The 25,953-nt window shown below is 36.3% G+C and overlaps 1 protein-coding gene across 11 annotated transcripts in view; it reads left to right on the top strand.

Moving 5' to 3' along the window:
* Positions 1-25,953, top strand: part of SEPTIN7 (septin 7) — a 115,384-nt gene that overhangs the window by 20,155 nt on the left and 69,276 nt on the right. For 2 of the 11 annotated variants that reach the window (XM_059073674.2, XM_059073673.2), the window contains exons 2-3: positions 17,564-18,124; positions 18,865-18,967. The exons of 6 other annotated variants lie outside the window; for them this stretch is intronic. In XM_059073674.2, the coding sequence (XP_058929657.2) occupies positions 18,101-18,124; positions 18,865-18,967 (127 nt within the window). In that variant the 5' untranslated portion in view covers positions 17,564-18,100. Of the gene's footprint in view, positions 1-17,507; positions 18,125-18,864; positions 18,968-25,953 lie in introns of those variants that run through there. 3 more of the 11 variants (XM_067042351.1, XM_059073677.2, XM_067042352.1) reach the window with 2 other exon arrangements.

Here is a 25,953-nt window from a genome sequence, read left to right as displayed (position 1 = left end):
AATTGTTATGTGTTTGTTTTTGTAGGTCCTTTTCTTCTCTTGTGTTTCCCATTTAGAGAAGTTCGTTTAGCATTTGTTGTAGAGCTGGTTTGGTGGTGCTGAATTCTCTTAGCTTTTGCTTGTCTGTAAAGCTTTTGATCTCTCCATCGAATCTGAATGAGATCCTTGCTGGGTAGAGTAATCTTGGTTGTAGTTTCTTCCCTTTCATCACTTTAAATATAGCATGCCACTCCTTTCTGTCCTGTAGAGTTTCTGCTGAGAGATCAGCTGTTAATCTTTTGGGAGTTCCCTTGTATGTTATTTGTCATTTGTCCCTTGCTGCTTTCAATAATTTTTCCTTGTCTTTAATTTTTGTCAGTTTGATTACTATGTGTCTTGGCATGTTTCTCCTTGGGTTTTATACTGCCTGGAGCTCTCTGCACTTCCTGGACTGGGTGGCTATTTCCTTTCCCATGTTAGGGAAGTTTTCGACTATAATCTCTTCAAATATTTTTTCGGGTCCTTTCTCTCTCTCTTCTCCTTCTGGGACCCCTATAATGTGAATGTTGTGTTTAATGTTGTCCCAGAGGTCTCTTAGGCTGTCTTCATTTCTTTTCATTCTTTTTTCTTTATTCTCTTCCACAGCCGTGAATTCCACCATTCTGTCTTCCAGGTCACTTATCCATTCTTCTGCCTCCGTTATTCTGCTACTGATTCCTTCTAGTGTATTTTTCATTTCATTCATTGTATTGTTCATCTCTGTTTGTTTGTTCTTTGATTCTTCTAGGTATTTTTTCTTTAATCCTTCTAAGTGTTTGTTAAACATTTCTTACATCTTCTTGATCTTTGCCTCCATTCTTTTACCAAGGTTCTGGATCATCTTCACTATCATTATTCTGAATTCTTTTTCTGGAAGGTTGCCAATCTCCACTTCATTTTGTTGTTTTTTTGGAATTTTATCTTGTTCCTTCATCTGGTACCTAGCCCTCTGCCTTTTCATCTTGTCTGTCTTTCTGTGACTGGTTTTTGTTCCACAGGCTGCAGGATTGTAGTTCTTCTTGCTTTTGCTGTCTGCCCTCTGGTGGATGAGACTATCTAAGAGGCTTGTGCAGGTTTCCTGGTGGGAGGGACAGATGGTGGGTAGAGCTGAGTGTTGCTCTTGTGGGCAGAGATCAGTAAAACTTTAATCTGCTTGTCTGCTGATGAGTGGGGCTGGGTTTCCTCCCTGTTAGTTGTTTGGCCTGAGGTGACCCCACACTGGAGCCCACCTGGCTCTTTGGTGGGGCTGTTGGAGGACTCTGGGAGGGCTCTCGCCAAGGAGTACTTCCCAGAACTTCTGCTGCCTGTGTCCTTGTCCTCACAGTGAGCCACAGCCAGAGGCCTTCCAACACTAGCAGGTAGGTTTGGTTCAGTCTCCTTTGGGGTCACTGCTCCTTCCCCTGGGTCCCGATGCACACACTACTTTGTGTCTGCCTTCCAAGAGTGGAGTCTCTGTTTCCCCTAGTCCTGTCGAAGTCCTGCAGTCAAATCCCACTAGCCTTCAATGTCTTCATTCTCTAGGCATTCCTCCTCCTGTTGCCAGACCCCCAGCTTGGGAAGCCTGATGTGGGGCTCAGCACCTTCACTCCAGTGGGTGAACTTCTGTGGTATAAGTGTTCTCCAATTTGTGAGTCACCCACCCAGCAGTTATAGGATTTGATTTTATTGTGATTGCACCCCTGCTACCGTCTCGTTGTGGCTTCTCCTTTTTCTTTGGATGTGGGGTATCTTTTTTGGTGAGTTTCAGTGTCTTCCTCTCAATGACTATTCAGCACTTAGTTGTGATTCCAGTGCTCTTGCAAGAGGGAGTGTACGCATGTCCTTCTACTCTGTCATCTTGAACCCTCTTCGTATTTTATATGTATCTGTCTTTGATATTTGTATTCAGATGTACTCATTTACTCCTTAAGACCAAAAAGATAATCTGATTTCTGTCTTTAATATTATTATTTAATAGTTTGAAGACAATTCTCTCTCTGAATCTTCTGTGCCAACTTTTAGTCTTTCTGTTTCTTTTAACAAGGAAAATGTTATGTGGCAGGTGGTTACATCCGTCCAACCATTGTTACTCCCCTCTGAACTTTCTTCATTTGGTACATATCCTTGCTGACACTTTGAACTGAAATGAATATCTTGTGATTTTATTTTTATTTATTTATTTTTATTTTTATTTATTTATTTTTATTTTTATTTTTTATTTTTGCGGTATGCGGGCCTCTCACTGTTGTGGCCTCTCCCATTGCGGAGCACAGGCTCCGGACACGCAGGCCTAGCGGCCATGGCTCACGGGCTTAGTTGCTCTGCGGCATGTGGGATCTTCCCGGACCGGGGCACGAACCCGTGTCTCCTGCATCGGCAGGCGGATTCTCAACCACTGCGCCACCAGGGAAGCCCTATTTTGTGATTTTAAATTGCAGTCTTGAATAAATCTATCGTTTGTGTCTGTCTACGTGCTATATAAATCTGTTAACAAGGCCTAAAGTTATCTTTTAGGGTAACTTTATTTCCTTACTGACATGTGGAGCATAGTGTCAACTAAGGTGTCTCTACCTTTCCCACTTGTGCTGCTGTTGTTTCATCTTGCTTCTTCAATACTTTTTTTTTTATAAAGTAGAGGAACTTCTTGATTGAGTGGGTGAAATGTGTTCCACCACCTCCTCCTTACTATTTGCAGTCGCATTTTGTAGTTCTGCCCTTAACTGAAACTTCATCTTTCAGATTCTGGTTTGAGCATGGAGAAAAGGACAAGGTTTGGATCCACATATTTCCATACGGAATTTCATTTGTGTTCTGACTGTGTCATATAAAGTATTTGTTACTTTTTCAGGTTTTATCATGTGCAGACTTAAAGTATATCTTTTATGTTTTTATAAATATTTTTATTATTTTATAAATTTTATTTTATTTATTTTTTAAATTTCTTTTTGGCTGCGTTGGGTTTTTTGCTTTCTCTAGTTTTGCAGCAAGCAGGGGCTGCTCTGTGTTGCGGTGCACGGGCTTCTCATGGCAGTGGCTTCTCTTGTTGTGGAGCATGGGCTCTAGGGGCACCAGCTTCAGTAGTTGCGGTTCGTGGGCTCTAGGGCACAGGCTCAGTAGTGGTGGTGCACGGGCTTATTTGCTCCACGGCAAGTGGGATCTTCCCGGACCGGGGCTCGAACCCATGTGCCCTGCATTGGCAGGTGGATTCTTAACCACTGCGCCACCAGTGAAGCCCTCAAAATATTATATAATGTTATCTGGGCTTAATTAGGGTTGGATCCTTGTGGTATATAATTCTGTTGAAGTTGATATACAACTAAGCAGCTATTAATGCATCTTATTTGTACTCCAGCCTTTATTTCTCTGCCTTGCCCATATTCACATCATGATTGAAATCTTGTCAGAATTATCTGTAGAGTTTCTTCCTTTGCAGTCTAATGAACATGTCAGAAATGGAAAATAAATATCTGATTTATCAAAAAGAAAACCTGTAGTGACTTGTGAATATGATTTCATTTTCTTTCTACGTGGTTTTTTTTTTTTTTTTTTGGATGGAAATGCTTCAGGTTCCTTAATAATAACTTGGAAAATAGAAAATAATATAAAAGTGAATTACCTCCAAATCCAGTTAACAAAATACAACCAATGTTAACATTTGGATGTATTTTCTTTTTGACTCTTTTCTTTGTAAACTTTTAAAAACTTTAATGATGGTGGCATATGATTACATTTCTCTTGGGTAAATACTTAGGCTAAGTTATAGGTAGGTGTACATTGAACTTTTTAAGAAATTGCCAAAGCATTTTCCCACATAGATGTTAACATTTATGTTCCCATCAGTAGTGTATAAAAATTCTAGTTGGATCATGTATTCACCAACACCTGGGATGGCCACTCTTACTAATTTTAGCCATTCTAGTGGAATTGTAGAGATACCTCATTGTGATCATAATTTGCATTTTCCTAACGATTGATGTTGAGGATCTTATCATGTGCTTATTGTCATCTGTATGTCTTTGGTGGTCTTTTGAAATCTTTGGTCCATTTTTAAGTTGTGCTTGTTATCTAATTGAGTTGTATATTTTAGATACTAGTCCTTTGTTGAACTATGCAAATAACTTATTTCTCATACCTTTATCTACTACCTGTCAATAATTCTTGTCTGTCACAATTATTACTGTGCTGTTTGCCTTAGTAGTGATTTTCTGTTTTCAATTATTATTATTATTATTATTATTTTTTTTGCCACTCCTTGTGGCTTGCAGGATCTTAGTTCCCAGATGAGGAATTGAACCCAGGGCATGGTAGTGAAAGTGCCAACTCATAACCACTGGACTGCCAGGAAATTCCCAATGCTACATTTTTTAATGGGAATTCTTTTGTAAGGAAGAATTGTTCTGTCTCATGCATTCATTCATTCAATTATTTATTAATATTAGGACACATGAATATAAATTTTATCATTGCTTTTTGCTCCAATTGTCTTGAATTTGACCATGGGGAGCTCTTTCCCATTAGCTCCTATTCATCTTTCAACATGCCTCATCATTTTTTTTTTGGAGCACTTCCTTATTTTCTGGTTCGTCTTTTATTTTTGTTCCTTAAGCCCTGGAATTGATCATTTTCCAAGGAGTTCAGGTTCCTTTTATTTCAGAATAGTATTTAGAAGCCAAGGTCTCAGCACTAAAAGTGCTCATTACTCGTGGGGTGTCTTTGCTTCTAGGTGTTTTTAACATAGATCTAGGAAGTTATATTTTTGTCTACATTCACACATTTGTATTTCTATACATATCTGTGTATGTATAGATAATATATATTATATATATGTTAACATAAATATATGTTTATGTATATTAAAAACCATGAATTCATACTAATACACCAATTCTAATCTACTAACACAAGATTAAGTCTAGCCTTTCTCTTTTCTTATTTGTAACTCTTTTCTCCAACAGTGGAAAACCTCTCATCTACAATTTATTTATTACTTATTTGTTCAGTTCTGGTATACACATAAGTGTAGTTTCAGAATTGCTGTTATAAATATATTTACTTATTAGAGTGTAGTATTGCATACACTTCTTTTTGTCTTTAGTCTTATACTATTCAGTCAACATACTGTTTTCCAGAGTTAGTTCTTTTCTACCCACCTTGTTCATTGGAGTTATGTTACTCATTTGAAATACAGTTAGTTTTATTTGTTACTGTTTTTAGTCCATTTTGAGCTCTTCTCACATCCTGGCTGATTTTGGTTATTCATTGGAATATGTGAAACATTATTGTGGTGTTAATAGTCAGTTCTGTAAAACAGTATGTCTGGAAGTGTCCCTTCCACCTCTTATCTCTTTTACCCTATTCTCATTTTCCTTTTCTGTCATTTAACCACCCATCCATATGAGTAACCAATTTTAATAATTTCTTGCCTAGTTTTTAGTTTCTTCCTATCTTTTTACACAAATGGGAAGATACATGTAGGAAAGGAGATATAAAAATTATATATGAAAGGTAGTTATTATAGACACTGCATACTTGATTCTGTAACAGCTTTATTGAGATACAATTCACACGCCATAAAATTCAGTTCTGTCATTTTTAGTATATTCACAGAGTTGTGCAGCCATCATCACTATCTAATTTGAGGACATTTTCATCAGCCCAAAAAGAAACCCTGTACTTGTTAACAGTTACTCCCATTCTCTCCTATTCCCAGGTCTAGGCAACCACTAATCTACTTTCCATCTCTATAGAATTTCCTATTCTGGGCATTTCATGTAAATGAAATCATTCAATATTTTTTTTGCAACTAGCTTCTTTCACTTAGCATGGTGTTTTCAAGGTTCATCTATATTGTATTGATAGCATGCATCAGTACTTTGTACCTTTTTATTACTGAATGATATTCTGTTGCATAGATAATACCACATAATTTTGTTTATCCATTCATCAGTTGATGGACATGTGGCTTATTTCTATTTTTTGGCTATTGTGAGTAATGCTGCCAAGAACATTTAAGTACCAGTTTTTATGTGGACTTATGTTTTCAATTCTCTTGGATCTATACCTTGGGATGGAATTGCTGGATCATAGGGTAACTATGTTTAACTTCCTGAGGAACTACCAAACTGTTTGCCAAATTAGCTGTAGCATTTTACATTCCTACCAGCAATGTGTGAAGGTTTCAGTTTCTCCACATCCATGTCCACATTTGTTATTGTCTGTCCCTTTAAACTATAGTAGTAGGAGTGAGGTGGTATCATTGTGGTTCTGATTTGCATTTCCCTAATGGCTAATGATGTTAAACATCTTTTCACGTGCTTATTGTCAATTTGTATATCTTCTTTGAGGGAATGTCTGTTAAAGTGCTGTGCCTAATATTTAATAGGTTATTTATTTATTGCCCTGGTGATTACAATTAATAACTGATAACATTGTAATTTGGGTTATTACCAACTTAGTTTCAATAGAATACAGTAATTTTGCTCCTGTATACTTTCATTTCCTCTTCCCTCCTTTGTGCTCTTAGTGTCATACAAATTACTTCTTTCTACTTTAGTAAACCCAAGAACACAATTTAATAATTATTGCTTCATGAAGTGTTCCTTTAAATCAGGTAGAAGAGAGTTGCAAATAAAAATTATATTTGTACTGTCTTTTATGTAGTATTTCTCGTAGGGCATATCTGATTGTGAGGAATTCTCTCCGTTTTTGCTTATCAGAGAATGTCTTAAGTTCACCTTCATTTTTGAAAGATACCTTTGGTAGATACTGAATTCTTGGTTGACAGTCTTTTTGTTTTAACATCTTGAATATGTCATCCATCTACTTTCTGGCCTCTGGTTTCTGATGACATGTTAGTCATTCATTTTAAGAGTCCCCTGTATATGGTCACTTAAAGTCTCTCTTGCTGCTTTCCTCATTTTTTATCTCTGTTTTTTGGCAGTTTGATTTTGATGTGTCTTGGTGTGGATCTCTCTGCTTTTTTCCTGTTTGGAGTTGCTGAGCTTTTAATGTGTAAACATATTTTTCTTCAGATTTGGGATATTGTCTGCGGTTGTTTCTTCAAACATACTTTTTGCCTCTTACTCCCTTTCTCCCCCTGTCTCTTTCCCTCTCTCCCTCCCTTCTCCTTTCTACTACTTCAGGGACTCCCATTATGTGTAGGTTGGTATGCTTGATTTTGTTCCACAGTCTCTGGCTCTGTTCAGTTTTTTCTTCACTCTTTTTTGTTTCTGTTCCTTAGACTGGTAAATGTTATTTGACCAAACTTCAAGTTTGCTAATTCTTCAGCTAGCTCACATCTGTTTTTTTGTTTTTTTCTTTTTCGGTACGCGGACCTCTCACTGTTGTGGCCTCTCCCGTTGCGGAGCACAGGCTCTGGACGCACAGGCTCAGTGGCCATGGCTCACAGGCCCAGCTGCTCCGCGGCATGTGGGATCTTCCCAGACTGGGGCACGAACCCGTGTCCCCTGCATTGGCAGGCGGACTCTCAACCACTGCGCCACCAGGGAAGCCCTCACATCTGTTTTTGATCCTCTCTCTCTAGTGAAGTTTCATTTCAGTTATTCTACTTTTCAACCTGAGAATTTTTATTTGGTTCTTTTTAATAATTTCCATCTCTTTATTAATTTTCTCTATTTGGTGAATGTAGTTCTTACACTTTTAGTTTTTTAGACATGATTTCCTTTAGTTATTTGAACATATTTTAAATAGCAGATTTAAAGTCTCTGTCTAATGTCTGAGTTTTCTCAGGGTTAGTTTCTATTGATTGCTTTTTTCTCCCCCTGAATATGGGTTATGCTTTCTTGGGGGTTTTTGCATGTCTGATAATTTTTTGTTGAAAACTGGACATTTTGAACGATACAGCGTGACACCCCTGGTCAGATTCTCCCTCTCCCCTTTCTCCTCCACCCCTCAGGGTTTATTTATTATCGCTGTTTGTTGTTTGCTTGTTTAATGACTTTGGGGGAACTAATTCTGTAAAGTCTATTTTCTTTGTCATGTGTTGTCACTGAAGTCTCTGGTTATCCTAGTGGTTATTTGTGGGGCCTTGCAGGGAATCATCAAACAGGTCACATAATGTTCTTTGGGAATGGTGCTCTGAAGGAGCCTATTCCAGTTGCTGACAGGGTGCTAATTTTTGCCATGATTGCCTGCTGTCGGTTTTCAAGGCTACTGTAGAGCTGATGAGGGAAGATAAGAATAGGCGAGTTAAAATGCAAAAAATGCTGCTGTTTTTACTGAGATTCAGCCCTTTTTTTTGAATAAGTGCTCTTTGGATTGCTGCAAGCCTTTTGTTAATTTCCAGAGTTCGTAAGACATTTTCTATTGCTTTTAATGAAGGAGAGAATTTTCTGAAGTCTTTTTGTTCTGCTAATTTCATTAATGTCACTAGTCTATATTCTTTTGTTTTCCAGTGTATACATAAGAGAATGTTTAAAGGTAAATATTACTGTACCAACTGTGTAATAATAGTTTTTCCATTCAGTATGTTGTTATTTGTCATGTCTGTTCTTCTAAAACTTTAATTTTAATGGTTGCTTGGTGTTTTAACACATGGGAGTACCATAATGTATTATTTGTTGCACTTGTTTTTGAAACTTTGGTTTTTATGATATTTCATTATTGTTAATAGTGTTTTGTTGAGTGTTCTTTTATCTAAATCTTATAAATTTGTAAGATTATAAATTCATGAAAGTGGAATTTGTTGAGTGTGAGAGCATGAAAACTTAAATTTTTGATGCACATGGCCAAATTGATCTTCAGGGCAGTGGTTTCAGTTTATATTCGACCAGTCATGTATGAAAGTGCCTATTTTCCCACATCCTCACTTACTACTGGGTACTATTGTTCATTTAGTTTTGTACTCTCTAGTAGGACTTTTGGTAATGATGAAAATGTCCTATATCTATGAAATTTCTATTTCTTTTTTCTTTCTTTCTTTCTTTCTTTTTTTTTTTTTTTTTTTTTTTTTTTGTGGTACACGGGCCTCTCACTGTTGTGGCCTCTCTTGTTGTGGAGCACAGGCTCTGGATGCACAGGCTCAGCGGCTATGACTCACAGGCCCAGCCACTCCGCGGTATATGGGATCTTCCTGGACCGGGGCGCGAACCCATGTTCCCTGCATTGGCAGGCAGATTCTCAACCACTGTGCCACCAGGGAAGCCCTGAAATTTCTATTTCTATATCTAGTAGGGTAGCCGCTAACCACATGTGGCTCTTGAGCACTTGAAATGTGGCTAGTCCTAAGTAAGTCGTGCTGTATTTCAAAGATTATTACAAAGGAAAAGAAAGTAGAGTAATGAATAATGTAAAATGAGTCATAATAGCTTTTTATATTGATTGCGTATTGAAATGATAATATTGTATATACATTGGGTGAAATAAAATGACATTAAAGTTAATTTCACCTTTTTACTCTTACTTCCATAATGTGTCTACTAGAATATTTATAATTACATATGTCATTCACTTTACATTTCTATCAGATAGTGCTTTTATAGACTCTAGACCATTCTTCCTTTAAAAAAAGCCCTGCTTCTTTAAAGCTTATGCTATTTAAAAACAGTATTTTCTCACCCTTCTTAAATTTGTCAGTTACCACATCCCTGTTTTCTCCTTATTTGTTAAAGTTGTCACCAAACACTCAGTTTTTCTTTCTACCCCAAGCTCTCTTACCATTCTGGGGCGTTTTTAGTGCCCATGTGTAAAACTTGTTCAATAATTTAGCTTCACAGTATCTGGATTATGGTTGAGCCGTCATTTTAATGGCTCCATGTGGTCATCATCTGGAACTTCTGTTCCACCTCTGAAATCTTAATTGTATGGCTTATTCTATTCACAATTTCATATTCTTAGCTATCTCATTTCCTTACTTCATACCTTGGATCCTTGACTCTTTCCATTTTGTTCACTAAATCACTTCAACCATACTTGTCAGCTCCCTTGATCCCTTGTAGTTTTTGTATACCCTTTCTGCAAAATAACAGCTACAAATAACAGCCTATTGGCTTACATTCAAGTTACAGATTGCTATTGGAGTAAAAGATCTCGTGGCTTCAGGGATACGTTCACACAGATCTTTAGCCTAAACTAGTGGACAGAATTCCTTGGCTGCCTGTTGTGTATTCCCAGCCCTTCTTTTTGTTTTGGTGGTTGCTGATTCAAATCTTTCTCTCTTAAAATTCCCTGGTCCACCCCTCTTTTAGGATTAGCAGATGATTTTTTTTTCTGGAGTTTAGAGAAAATTCTGTCCATCATTCCAGAATGTTAACTGTATCCTGGTTTACCTTCCTTTCTTCAGCTGCTTGTGTAGGTAATCTTTTTTTTTTTTTTAATTTCATTTATTTATTTATTTGGCTGCATTGGGTCTTTGTTGCTGTGTGTGAGCTATCTATAGTTGCAGTGAGCGGGGGCTACTCTTCATTGAGGTGCACAGGCTTCTTATTGCGGTGGCTTCTCTTGTTGCGGAGCACAGGCTCTAGGTGCATGGGCTTCAGTAGTTGCATCATGCAGGCTCAGTAGTTGCAGTGCACGGGCTTAGTTGCTCCACGGCATGTGGCATCCTCTCGGACCAGGGCAGGGATTGAACCTGTGTTCCCTGCATTGGCAGGCAGATTCTTAACCACTGTGCCACCAGGGAAGTCCCTGTCTAGGTAATCTTTTCTTTTTTTTTTTTTTAAACTTATTTTTTACTTTTTAAAGCATTTTTTAAAAATTTATTTATTGGAGTATAGTTGATTTACAGTGTTGTGTTAATTTCTGCTGTGCAGCAGAGTGACTCAGTTATACACATGTATACATTCTTTTTTATATTCTTTTCCATTGTTGTTTATTCCAGGATATGGAATGTAGTTCCCTGTGCTATACAGTAGGACCTTATTGTTTATCCATTCTGTATGTAATAATTTGCATCTACTAACACCAAACTCACAGCATTTATTAGCATTTAAACATTCAGCTATCCTTTTTTTTTTAATTCCTAAAACTTGCATAACCCTTTATTGTCCTCTAGCTTCTACCTTATTGCTCTTCTATTCACAGATAAACATTCAGAAAGAATTGTTTACCCTCACCGTCTGCAGTTAGTTATTCACTGCTTATTTAATTCCAATCTGCCTTCATCTGTCTTTCCCCTATCTTTCCACTGCTCTGACAGTGGTCCCTGATAATGATGTATAGATTCTTCTATGTCTCTATATTGATCACTCCAGAGCATTTGGTACAGTTGACCACTTCTTGAAGGAGGCCACTACAGTTGACCTCCTTGAACTGCTTCTAAGAACTACTTTCCTCATTCTTCTGTCTCCCCTTTTCCTAGGTTTGTGTAGGTGATAGTGGTGGTGGTAGTGGGATGTTGGTGTTGTTTCTGACCTGCTTCCTGCTTTGTATACTGCAATTGAATCCATACCCATGGCCTTCATACCATTTAAATGTTGTTGACTTAAAATGTTAATATCTGCCTAACCTAGACATATCTAGAACTTCTAACTTTTGTATATGTAGCTGCCTACTAGATATTTGTCTCCCTAAAGCCAATTTAGCACCTTAAACTCAAATGAATTTTGCTTTTAATGATTGGAACAACCATTAATCCAGTTGCTCAACCTAAATTCATAAATTTGAGTCTTACCACTCCCCCCACAAGCTACAGAGACTTGTCAGTTCATGTCATTAATATCTCACCCAGCACTGTCCATTAGAAGTTAATGCAAGCCACATATGTAATTTAAACTTTTCTAGTAGCTACATTTAAAAAGTAAAAAGGAACATGTGAGGTTAACTTTAGTATCAGATTTTATGTAGCCCAGTATAGCTAAAATTTTATTTCAACCCGTAATCAGTATAAAAATTGACATGCTTTATTCTTTTTTTCATAATTGGTCTTCAAAACCTGGTTTCTGTTCTATACTTAGAGCATATATTAATTCAGACTAGCTAAATTTCAAGTGCTTGATAGCCACATGTAGCTAGTGGCTACTGTTAGGGACAATAGCATTCTAACTTAATTTCTCTTCATCCCCACTGCTTCTGTCTTCCCTAGGCTATTGCAACAGATCTTGGGATTGCTGCCATTATCTCCTGCAGTTCATCCTCAATATTATTGTTAGTGGTAATTTTTAAAAATATGAATGTGACTTGGCATGTGAATTAATGTGATTGTGCAATTTTCTGCTTCAAATCCTTTAATGCTGTTCATAAGTTTTCAAGATGAAGCCTATTCTAAGTTCTTTAGTGTGGCCAACAAAGTCCTTTATAATCTGGCTTTTGTTTAACTTTAGTACCCTGTATCTCCTGGACCCTGATAATGAGTTGTATTGAACTATTTGTAGTTACCATAAAGAACTGTGCTCTCTCTTCTTGCTTTTGGACCTGTACAGTTACCAATTAGCCTGCTCATATCCTCTAGCACCTACCCACATTTCTCATCAGACTAAGGCCTACTAGTCCTTCGGGATCTGAAGGATTTGACCCCAGGATAGGAGAAAGCACCCTTTTTTTCGTTCTCATAGTCATATTTCTGTGCTTGCCTCCATTGTAGTATTTATCACTGTGTTAATATAATTGTCTTCTAACTTACCTGACCTCAGATTCTTAGTTTTATAAGCAGGGACCTTGTTTTTATTAGCTTTTACATCCCTAATTACTAATACACACATTGTAAGGGTCCAGTAACTGTGTTGATTGAATGAGTGTGGCCAGTAATTCTGTGAGTAGAGATTTAAATTCCAAGTTCAGAGCAAAGAAAAAAATGTATTTAAACTTCTAAGTTATCTCATTCTTACATGTGTTCATACAATTAAATATTAAAATCTTTTAAGTAGATTAACCAAGAATCCAGAATAAGATTAAGAAAGTAAAAGTTGGTTCCATTTGTACACCATTTTTTATCTCAGTAAAAAGGGAGGAGCTGGGGGCATGCAAACTAAGATATGATCTTTAGAGAAAATTGGGGAGGGAACATCAAAGTTAACATATAGGACAAGCTTATGTTATCTTGTAACATCTTAGTGTTCTTGTTATAGTAAATCTAGAATCTAGGTATTTTTACACCAGTTATATTTAAAATACTTACGGCATTTAAATAGTGAAGTTCTTTAATTTTCTCCTTGAATTATGTAAGAGATGGGAGGAATTTGAGTGCTAGACAGTTTCATCTATGTGTATGATGTAAGGCTTTTGTTAGTAATAATGAGTAGACAAGTAAATTTATGTATCTTTTTTCCTTTTGTAGTGAGTAGTTGTTTTTTTGTATTTAGAATTACATAAACTTTAGGAGAAAGAAATTTAATTGTATTTGTCAGTATGTGAAACAGCATACAGTTTGTCTATGTTTTAAAATCCAAAGTGGTATAGCTTGAACTTGAAATTATTTAGGAAAGATCAAATGTTACCTTTGAAATTTTAAGTTACTGATGTAAACCTTCCTTGGATCTTTGCAGTCTGTTTTTGTTTGTTTGTTTGTTTTAATTGTAGTTACTAAGGGGAGAAATAGAATCCTGGTCATATTTATGTAATTCGGGGCTGAATATCTCTTTTCGTAAAGATGGGGAGAGCTGAATGTTTATAGTAGATCCTACCAAAAATATGTTTTAATTTTCCTCAAGTTCCGACTTTTGTCACTTCCAGCCTGTCACAACTCAATTTCGTTGTTGTTACTGAAAAGCATATTTAGCAGTTTTCAAAACAAGTTGCTACTTTTCTCTTTTGGAAAATATATATTAATTTATAAATATTATTATTTATAGATACTAATATTCAAACCTTTAAAATGATAATGGATTTTCACATGCCAAGATTTTGATAACTTTATGCTTTGGAATAAGAACAAATGGCAAGAGAATATAAACAAATCTCAAGGGTTCCAATAATCTATCAATTGAAACCTTTTTGAGGCATCTAGTTCTTTGAATATAATTGATTTCTAGAAGTAAGTTTAAATAAGTTAAACACTAAAATTACTGGATATTGTATTTAAGTTGATTTTTCCATAGGTAGTGAAATAGGAAGCAGTGGCATTATAGCTTGATTTTCTTAAATGTGAATTTTGGCATAGAGATTTGGCATATCTTTTAGATAGTAACCAAAAGATTTTGTAAACATATGCTTTTAGAAAAGATGATTTGATAACTGTTTCTTCTTATGTAACTGATGTTTGAAATCAAGTAATACTCTTCAGATCTAAAGGTATTTTGGGTGAATATACTTTTATATACATTGACATGCTTATAAATGTCACAGTTATATCACTCAGGTCTATAACTAATATTTCTTTATCCAGAGGTTATATTTCACACTGGCACTGTCTTACTGTCTCTTCTTCCTAGCTATGACTACAGACAGCCCAGTACCACAGGAAGTCAGAATTTCCCTTTCATACTCTTAGTCCACCAAAACAATTCTACTCTCCAAAGCATTTGTAGACTGAGTTTAGGTCTTCTGAATTATAGACTGTGGTTGATTTTAGAATTTGGGGTAAGGAAAGATTCTTATGAAATGTGAAAAGTCTGTGTGTTTTAGTCAACCAGTGTTATATTATTGGTGTATTTCCTAAGTCTGTCTTTTGTGTTGAGACACAGTTTCTTCCTCAGAAGAAACTTTCCTGAAAGTATATTTTTGTCATTTATCTTTTTTAATAACTCCTGTGTATCAGCACTCTGTTAGGAATGTAGAGATGAATATGACATGATTCTCTCCTGGGAAATAAGTTGTGTCGGGAAACTGGCAAGTAACATGTTTAATTTTAAAATAATTTAAAACATGAAATTATTTTAAATGTTATAGTAGTTATGTACAGAGAATTATCTACTCTCAACCTAGTCACTCTTCTTCCTCACTGTTACTGAGACTGCTTTTGTGCAAAACTACCAGTAATCTTATTTCCAAATTTTATGTTCACATCTCTGGCATTTCATTTGACTTTTCAGTAGCATTTAACACAAAGTGAGTGACCTTGCGCCAGTCCTAGTTTTCCTTTCTCCTCCCTGACTGATCAATCTTTCTTATTCTTTCTCTGCCTAACGTCTCAATGTTGGAGTGCTCCAGGGCACTGTCTAGACCCCCTTTTATCTATAATCTCTCTTTGGGAATCTGATCCTCTCCTAATACTATCTATATGCTTATGTTTCCTAAATGTATATTTTCAGCACCAACCAACCCTGGAATTTCTGAATTCATATGTTTAACTGCCTACCGGCCATCTCTTCTTGAATATGTAACAGACACCTCCACTTAACATGTTCAAAGCTATTTTTGATTTTTGTGATTTTGGCCCTCACCGCCCACTCTTTTCCTCCCCTTTGTATCCTGTTTCCCTGGAGATATCACTAGCCATTGAGTTGTTCAAGCCAAGTACTTAGGAGTTATCTTTTGTCTTTTTATCTTTGTTTCTTTTTCTTTTGCCAGTCTGTCTAACCCACCAGCAATGTCCTGACAATTCTTTCAAAACATATTCTGGGGCTTCCCTGGTGGCGCAGTGGTTGAGAATCCGCCTGCCGATGCAGGAGACACGGGTTCGTGCCCTGGTCCGGGAAGATCCCACATGCCGCGGAGCAACTAAGCCCGTGAGCCATGGCCGCTGAGCCTGTGCGTCCGGAGCCTGTGCTCCGCAACGGGAGAGGCCACAACAGTGAGAGGCCCGCATACCGAAAAAAAAAAAAAACAAAAAAAAAAAAACAAACAAACAAAAAAACATATTCTGAATCTTCATTTCTCTGCATCCATACCATCTAAATTCAGTATACCCTTTCTTTCTTTGACTATTGCAGTAGGCTCCTTACTAGTTTTCTTATTTCCATTTCTTCTCTTAGCAGTAAGAGCTATCTTTAAAACACAAATCAGGTCAGGTCACTTGCCTGTGTAAAACCCTCCAGTGGCTTCCCATCATGCCTAAAATAACATCCAGATTTCTTACTTTGGCTGGGTACCACATGATCTGGCCCCTGCCTGCCTCCCTGACCTCATTTTTTACCACTTATCTCTTGGTCCACTACCTCACCTCATTGTAGTTCATGTACCTTCTTTTTGTTCCTGAAAGTACCAAGTTCATCCCCACTTTAGGGCCCATTCCTTTGCCCTGGAATGCTTTTCTCCCTTTTCTTAATTCAGTCTCCTGGTTGTGCCTAAGACTGTTCTAGGAGTTGAGGATAAAGCAATAAATAAGACACAGGGTAGATGGAGGTGTTTTTCTTACACCTTTCATATGGTGGGTTCCTTGAATATGTAACCTAAAATACTTTCTCTGAAACTTCTTCAGTTCTCCCAGATGGCTTCCTCTTTTTGATGCCACAACTTATGTAATTCATTTAATCTGTACCTTGATGGAGTTTACATTTTAGTTGGAGGTAGGGTGGGTGGAGTTCACAATAAACAAGATTTGTAAAATGTATGTTAAATGGTGGTAAGTGCTAAAGAGAAAAACATAAAGCAGCAAAGTGCTGAGATGAGGAATGGGTTGTAATTTTAGATAAGGGTGATCAGGGCAGTCCTCTCTTAGAAGGTGACATTTGAATAATCATCATTACCTGTTCTAGGTTGTGATGTAATTCATAGATTTCTTCAATATAGAATAAAGACATACCCTTTTTAAAGACATTTTGTCCAAGGATAGTCTGTTTTCTTCTCTATGCTATATTATTTGCATTTCAGTTTTTGTAGATCACATTTACTTCATCTTTCCATTTGTTACTGCTTGCCATCTTTAGCTTCCTTCCCTTTCCTGTATCTACAAGTTTTGCATTTCTTCCAGTTCTTAACTTTATTTTAATTACTTGAAATATAGCATTGTAGGGCTTCCCTGGTGGCGCAGTGGTTGAGAGTCTGCCTGCCGATGCAGGGGACATGGGTTCTTGCCCCAGTCCGGGAAGATCCCACATGCCACGGAGCTGCTGGGCCCGTGAGCCATGCCGCTGAGCCTGCGCGTCTGGAGCCTGTGCTCTGCAACGGGAGAGGCCACAACAGTGAGAGGCCCACGTACCACAAAAAAAAAAAAAAAGAAAAAAAGAAATATAGCATTGTATAAAGATTTTAACTAAAACATTGGCATTTATCTAAAGTGGGCTGTCTTAATCCAGTGACTGACAAAGCAAAATTGTATGAAATTTACATTTTTTTCTTCTTGGGATTTAAATTTGGTCCCTGTATATCTTCTTGAAACATCATACTTCACACTTTTTTCACCGTTTCTTGTTAGACTTCAGGTACAGGGCATAGTAATTGTTCTTTATAAAAAGATAGATAGGAGGCCTCTGATTCTGTGTTTGATCAGGAGAGCTGCTGAAATGGATTAAAACTCATTGGGCCTTATATCCGGCAAAAAGTATTACCTTGACATGAGTAGAAAAAAGTCTGTCTTCAATTTATTTGTAATTTACCTCTAATTTGTTGAGTTACATGTAAGTAACTTTCATTTTTTTCCCTCTATCTTTTACTATGTTCCAATGGATTTCTCTCTCCTGTTCAACTGAATGTGCGGTATATGATTCTTGGAATTCCTCGTTTACTGTTCCTCTGTGGATCTGTCTGTTGGAATCTGGAACACTGGAATGATGGAAATGTGTTCTTTACAAAGTAGCTGTGAGTATGCTACATAATTTATAGAGAGGCTTTTTTCTGGTCTAAGTTAAATTTCAGTTATAGTTGGATAAAATATGAACCAAGGAAGCCTTAAATTTAATGCATATCCTTAGCTCTGCACGTAGTAGGCTTTCAGATATTTGACTTTAAAATATTCTGATCAGTATCCTAACTAGTATATTTAAAATTAGCCTTTCAATTTAATTGGCTTATTTATCTTCTCAATATTTGTCTTAAAAATTAGTTTATATGAATTTTTTAAAAGGTAAAAATATTATGGATGGAATATTTAGTTACATATGTGATGCTAGTAAGGAATGCAGATTGCTGTTCTTTGTTAAATCCAAATGTATTGAATTAGTACTTTGATCCCATATGAGTTTTTTTGGATGAGAATTTAAATGTGGCAAAAATCTTTAAGAAAAATGTGTACCTCTTAGGAATATTTTGCCATTATATTTTAATGAATGAATACAACCTACCCCTAAGTAAATTAATCAGTAAGACTCTACTCACTCAGATGGTCTGAACTATGGACAGTGTTTCTCACCAATGGGTAAGTTGAAAATCAGACTGATTTACTATGCCAATTTAGAAGTAGATTTCTTTGAATTACTCATGAAACTTATTGAGGTCATCAAAGAATCAAAAACCACACAGAAAACTGAATTGAAATTTACTTTAAAACCTGGATAAATCTGATGTCCCTGATGATAGAGGCAGCAGGCTCATGTAAAAACCTTGAATGATATAACAGCTTGAAAGATAATGTTACTGATTGGCATTGATCATGAGAGCTTTTAAGAGTTCATGAAAAATTTTAAACTCCACGTTTTGATTTTATTTCATGAATAAGAAGATAAATTTCAAGAAGTTCCTGCCTCTGGTAATTAGTATGAGCAAAGGAGATGATTAAAAGAGTAATATAATTTTAAGGGGATTTGAATTTTTTATTGTGAAAAATTCTTTGTTTTTTTTAGTTGATTGGTCAGAATCTTATTATTAGTAACTTACTATAATTGAAATCTTTGCTCTGAGGCAGGTTTCTTTAATTTTTATTTTATTCCCTTGGGTTTTTATAATTGTCTATTGTCAGTCAACTTGTGCTCAATACATTTTGTCCGTTTTTTGCAATTAACTAATACTTTTATTGGTAACACTATAAATTCAGTTTAATTCACCATGAATAATAGTTTATATAGTTTTCTAAAAATAGGTTAATGAAGGGAATTTGAAATGTGTGACAGAAGTCATTTTTTGATATATGAATAACCGGACTCCTTTTGCTTTTCTCAGCAACAGAAGAACCTTGAAGGCTATGTGGGATTTGCAAATCTCCCAAATCAAGTATACAGAAAATCAGTGAAGAGAGGGTTTGAATTCACACTTATGGTTGTAGGTAAGATGAGATTTCTCACTAAAATTGAGTTTTGATACGTTTCCAACTATTAATGAACTCTGAATGATTTGAGAAACAATAGCCCAAATAACTGCAGGGATCACGTGTTATATTTTCTTTTGTTATGTGAATACATTTTAAAATTTAACTTGATGGCGTAATGGGATTTCAGTATTTTCTTGCCTCTTTCTTGTAGATGGCACAGTTTTGGAAACTCAGTAAAAGTTGAGAAGAGGGGTAGGGGGTGTAGTGGTTGAATAGAACGCTGGAGAAGTTCTCTTCAATTGATGATGCTACAAAAGGAAATAGCATCTGGTGGTTACTTATTACTCCAGGATAATTTTATTCTCTGGCTCATGTAGTCTAGTGAAGCCATATCACATGAGTGTTTAACTTAAACATATGTTCTCTGAATTTGAAAAAGAAGGATGGGGTAGAGGATCATAATCATGCAAATGATTACCCTGGGAATTCATTCATTAAGTATAAGCCTTGGAATTAGTGAAATATGATGACTCTCCTTGTTCTTTAGTTCACTCTCATTTTTCTTATGAGTGTGTTTTATCCTATGAGCACCTTGCCCTGCCTGTAGTCCATTTTAAGAGATTGTCAAGGGTTATTTTGACTGTAGGTTGCTAATATAATCATTATATATGCAAAAACACTTTACCATGTATAAGATTAGGTATCTTAAATGACAATCTTAAATGACTGTATAATATTTTCACCTCATATAGTCTGACTTTATAACCTAGCTCCTCAGTTTGATGCAATTTTGTTGTATTTCTCTATTTGTTTTATGAAGGTGAAAGGCAGATTAGTGGATTGACTATCCAGGACAGAGAAAATTGAGTTGATGTTGGACCTTTATGTACTGTGCATTAAATTTTGCTAATTACATTCAACTCCTGGTATTTTTATTTTGGTGTTGAATTAGATTAATTGAATTAGGTATGAAACTAACACACTATTGTAAAGCAATTATACTCCAATAAAGTTTAAAATTTTTAAATTTATTTATTATTTATTTATTTATTTAATATTTATTTATTTATTTTATTAATTTATATTTATGCGCTGGGTCTTAGTTGCGGCATGCAGGATTTTCGTTGTGGCATGTGGGATCTTTAGTTGAGGCATGTGGACTTCTTACTTGCAGCAAGAGGACTCTTAGTTGGGGCATGCATGCGGGATCTAGTTTCCTGACCAGGGATCGAACCCAGGCCCCCTGCATTGGGAGCGCCGAGTCTTACCCACTGGACCACCGGGGAAGTCATCCCTTACCTTATTTTTCAAATGGTTAATTAATCCTCCCAAAACCATTTATTACAAGCTTGAATTTCAAAGATACATGTGTTTGGTTGGTTCTCTTTCTCAACCTTCGGTTTAGTTCATTCTGTAGTTCTTCCTGTATAAATACTACATTACATTATTACAGTTATAAATTACAGTAATTATGTTGTTACTTGTTTGGGAAGATTACTGGAGTTTATGTTTATTTAGGGAGATAGGCAAATAATTAAACAATATGTAAAATAATTACAGATTGTATTGTTTTCTAGGAAGGAAGTAAACATGGTGGGATCTGTTTAGGGCATCAGGGAAAATGTGAGTCTCTGAAAAGGAGGCTTTTCCATAATAATACTTGAAATGCATGAAAATTAAGAAATACTTAAAAATAAATAAAAATGACTTAGCAAGAGATAATTATCATTAACATTTTGCTATATTTATCCTCAATATTTTACTTTTTTTTGACAGCTGCATATTTCCAACTATGGCTGTCTCAAATTTTAGCATCTCTTTTGACATTTGAATGATTTGTGTATTTAATTTCTTAATAATGCTGCAATAAAAATTTTAGAGAATGGAAACTTTGGTCAGTGTTTTAACTGTGATGTTTAATGACTACATTGCATTCTAATTTGTGACTGAATATATCATAGTTCTTGTAATTTATTTCTCCACCAATGAACATTAAATTTGTTTTTACCGTTGTTAAAAATGACATGGTGATGAAGATCTTAAACACACATTATTTGTGTACGTATTGGGAGCAGAGGTCAGTATCACTATTTGTTTATAATCCCTGAAGTAGGATTACTGTAGCAAAGTGTTTGAATATTTTGTGGCTCTTGACATATATTGGCAAATTGTTTTCTTAAAAGTTTGCACTACTCTGAACAGCAGTAAAAAGGAATGAAGTACTGATGCATGCTGCAACATGGATAAAATTTGAAATCACTATGCTAAGTAAAGGAAGTCAGGCGCCAAGAAAAAGAATTTGTGCTACTAAATACTTTTTTAAAAGGGAAAATATATTTTGCCTGAATTTTAGGAGATTTATGATATATTTGAAGGTTGAGGATATTCCATTTCATGTATGCTGTAACTGTTATAGATGCTTGAGGGGAGAGTGTAAAGATAGATGAAGACACTATAAGGGAATAGTAGAGGAGGACAAAAGTGTGCAGATTAACTACATTGTGAATCATTAATGTGATAATATCCCAGTTTCACTTTGTAGGTTTAAGAAAAATGTCATTCAGTGTGATTTTTAAAATATGTATAGGTTAATCCTTGAATTATTATTATTTGAAATTTTATTTATTTATTTTTGGCTGTGTTGGGTCTTTGTTTCTGTGCGAGGGCTTTCTCTAGTTGCGGCAAGCGGGGGCTACTCTTCATTGCGGTGCGCGGGCCTCTCACTATCGCGGCCTCTCTTGTTGCGGAGCACAGGCTCCAGACGCGCAGGCTCAGTAGTTGTGGCTCACGGGCCCAGCCACTCCGTGGCATGTGGGATCTTCCCAGACCAGGGCTCAAACCTGTGTCCCCTGCATTGACAGGCTGATTCTCAACCACTGCGCCACCAGGGAAGCCCAATCCTTGAATTATAATTTTTAATCTATTTTTGCTTTTTATTCATATTCTATCTTTGAAAATAGACCATTTAAAATACTCTAATGTTGAAAAACACAGCCACCCTTTTAACGGCCTTTCTGAGACCCCTCAGATGAACTGCATAGTATGTGGGCTAAATTAAGGAAGAGAGAGTGAGAATGCTGATATTTTTTTGCCATAAGAAAACTGTCCTCTTGATATTGAAGATTCATTGTGAAGGTGGACTGAGATAAAAGTTAGGAAACATTTGTTGATTTTAAGTAGCTGGACTTAGGTACAAATTTGAGAAAGTTAACTAGTCTAAAAAGACTGGGCACTGTATGCAAAGAAAGGTGCTTAGGACTTTAAAGAATAGGTAATTGGGCTTCCCTGGTGGCACAGTGGTTGAGAATCCACCTGCCGATGCAGGGTACACGGGTTCGTGGCCCGGTCCAGGAAGATCCCACATGCCGCAGAGCGGCTGGGCCCGTGAGCCTTGGCTGCTGAGCCTGCGCGTCTGGAGCCTGTGCTCCGCAACGGGAGAGGCCACAACAGTGAGAGGCCCGCGTACCACAAAAAAAAAAAAAAAAAGAATAGGTAATAAAGGGAGCAACTTCTTTACAGATAGAAATAGAATTTTCACACAGGAGATTATTGTGTGGTTTTCCTCTTCATTTGGCAGACTGCTCTTTCTTGATCCTTAAGGGGCAATTTCTAAATCTTCTTTAAGGCATGAAGATCAAATACTATTGTTGGTCAGCATGGTCCATCCTTTTCCTAAGTAGTTCTATTACATGTCTCTGAAATACAGTTTTAAATATGAAATTGTCTTACTGTCTCTTCTTCCTAGCTATGACTATAGACAGCCCAGTACCACAGGAAGTCAGAATTTCCCTTTCATACTCTTAGTCCACCAAAACAAGTCCACTCTCCAAAGCATTTGTAGACTGAGTTTTAGGAACCAGGTTTACTCTGTCCCAAAGCAGGAAGTTTTCTATGATTACTTTTTTGGGTGCCCAGCTGGTGGATTTTGTTGGCAAGATAGTTTTAGGTCAATATATCATACTTGTTTCACCAGTGTAATACAGAACCTCAGAATTATTTTAAAGGTCGGAAAGTTATAACTGCCACCCATGAAACGCCTTGCAAAGGTGGTTGAAATCATTGATGTTGTTAATTTTACCCCAATTAATTTTACCCCAATTTACCCCAATATTCATTTCTTTTTATGGCTGAGTAATATTCCATTGTATATATGTGCCACATCTTCTTTATCCATTCATCTGTTGATGGACACTTAGGTTGCTTCCATGTCCTGGCTATTGTAAATAGAGCTGCAATGAACATTGTGGTACATGACTCTTTTTGAATTATGGTTTTCTCAGGGTATATGCCCAGTAGTGGGATTGCGGGGTCGTATGTTAGTTCTATTTGTAGTTTTTTAAGGAACCTCCATACTGTTCTCCATAGTGGCTGTATCAGTTTACATTCCCACCAGCAGTGCAAGAGTGTTCCCTTTTCTCCACACCCTCTCCAGCATTTATTGTTTCTAGAGTTTTTGATGATGGCCATTCTGACCAGTGTGAGATGATATCTCATTGTAGTTTTGATTTGCATTTCTCTAATGATTAATGATGTTGAGCATTCTTTCATGTGTTTGTTGGCAATCTGTATATCTTCTTTGGAGAAATGTCTATTTAGTTCTTCTGCCCATTTTTGGATTGGGTTGTTTGTTTTTTTGTTATTGAGCTGCATGAGTTGCTTATAAGTTTTGGAGATGAATCCTTTGTCAGTTGCTTCATTTGCAAATATTTTCTCCCATTCTGAGGGTTGTCTTTTGGTATTGTTTATGGTAACCTTTGCTGTGCAAAAGCTTTTAAGTTTCATTAGGTCCCATTTGTTTATTTTTGTTTTTATTTCCATTTCTCTAGGAGATGGGTCAAAAAGGATCTTGCTGTGATTTATGTCATAGAGTGTTCTGCCTATGTTTTCCTCTAAGAGTTTGATAGTGTCTGGCCTTACATGTAGGTCTTTAACCCATTTTGAGTTTATTTTTGTGTATGGTGTTAGGGAGTGTTTGAATTTCATACTTTTACATGTAGCTGTCCAGTTTTCCCAGCACCACTTATTGCAGAGGCTGTCTTTTCTCCACTGTATATCCTTCCCTCCTTTATCAAAGATAAGGTGACCATATGTGTGTGGGTTTATCTCTGGGCTTTCTATCCTGTTTCATTGATCTATATTTCTGTTTTTGTGCCAGTACCATACTATCTTGATTACTGTAGCCTTGTATAGTCTGAAGTCAGGGAGCCTGATTCCTCCAGCTCCATTTTTCATTCTCAAGATTGCTTTGGCTATTCAGGGTCTTTTGTGTTTCCATACAAATTGTGAAATTTTTTGTTCTAGTTCTGTAAAAAATGCCAGTGGTAATTTGATAGGGATTGCATTGAATCGGTAGATTGCTTTGGGTAGTATAGTCATTTTCACAATGTTGATTCTTCCAATCCAAAAACTTGGTATATTTCTCCACCTATTTGTATCATCTTTAATTTCTTTCATCAGTGTCTTATAGTTTTCTGCATACAAGTCTTTTGTCTCCTTCGGTAGGTTTACTCCTAGGTATTTTATTCTTTTTGTTGCAGTGGTAAATGGGAGTGTTTTCTTAATTTCACTCTCAGATTTTTCATCATTAGTGTGTAAGAATGCCAGAGACTTCTGTGCGTTAATTTTGTATCCTGCTACTTTACCAAATTCATTGATTAGCTCTAGTAGTTTTCTGGTAGCATCCTTAGGATTCTCTATGTATAGTATCATGTCATCTGCAAACAGTGACAGCTTTACTTCTTCTTTTCCAATTTGGATTCCTTTTATTTCTTTATTTTCTCTGATTGCTGTGGCTAGAACTTCCAAAATTATGTTGAATAAGAGTGGTGAGTGTGGGCAGCCTTGTCTTATTCCTGATCTTAGTGGAAATGGTTTCAGTTTTTCACCATTGAGAACAATGCTGGCTGTGGGTTTGTCATATATGGCCTTTATTATGTTGAGGAAAGTTCCCTCTGTGCCTACTTTCTGCAGGGTTTTTATCATAAATGGGTGTTGAATTTTGTCAACACCTTTTTCTGCATCTATTGAGATGATCATATGGTTTTTCTTCTTCAGTTTGTTGATATGGTGTATCACGTTGATTGATTTGCATATATTGAAGAATCCTTGCATTCCTGGGATACACCCCACTTGATCATGGTGTATGATCCTTTTAATGTGCTGTTGGATTCTGTTTGCTAGTATTTTGTTGAGGATTTTTGCATCTATGTTCATCAGTGATATTGGCCTGTAGTTTTCCTTCTTTGTGATGTCTTTGTCTGGTTTTGGTATCAAGGTGATGGTGGCCTCATAGAATGAGTTTGGGAGTGTTCCTCCCTCTGCTTTCTTTTGGAAGAGTTTGAGGATAGGTGTTAGCTCTGCTCTAAATGTTTGATAGAATTCGCTTGCGAAGCCATCTGGTCCTGGGCTTTTGTTTGTTGGAAGATTTTTAATCACAGTTTCAATTTCAGTGCTTGTGATTGGTCTGTTCATATTTTCTATTTCTTCCTGATTCAGTCTTGGCAGGTTGTGCATTTCTAAGAATTTGTCCATTTCTTCCAGGTTGTCCATTTTATTGGTATACAGTTGCTTGTAGTAATCTCTAATAATCTTTTGTATTTCTACAGTGTCAGTTGTTACATCTCCTTTTTCATTTCTAATTCTATTGATTTGAGTCTTCTCCCTTTTTTTCTTGATGATTCTGGCTAATGTTTATCAATTTTATTTATCTTCTCAAATAATCAGCTTTTGTTTTATTAATCTTTGCTGTTGTTTCCTTCATTTCTTTTTCATTTATTTCTGATCTGATCTTTATGATTTCTTTCCTTCTGCTAAATTTGGGGTTTTTTTGTTCTTTCTCTAATTGCTTTAGGTGCAAAGTTAGGTTGTTTATTCGAGATGTTTCCTGTTTCTTAAGGTATGATTGTATTGCTGTAAACTTCCCTCTTAGAACTGCTTTTGCTGTATCCCATAGGTTTTGGGTTGTCATGTCTCCATTGTCATTTATTTCTAAGTATATTTTG

Source organism: Kogia breviceps, chromosome 9, assembly GCF_026419965.1.
Source record: "Kogia breviceps isolate mKogBre1 chromosome 9, mKogBre1 haplotype 1, whole genome shotgun sequence".
NCBI classification, from domain to species: domain Eukaryota; kingdom Metazoa; phylum Chordata; class Mammalia; order Artiodactyla; family Physeteridae; genus Kogia; species Kogia breviceps.
The sequence above is the reverse complement of the archived record's forward strand: the minus strand, read 5'-3'. Positions and strand labels throughout refer to the sequence as shown.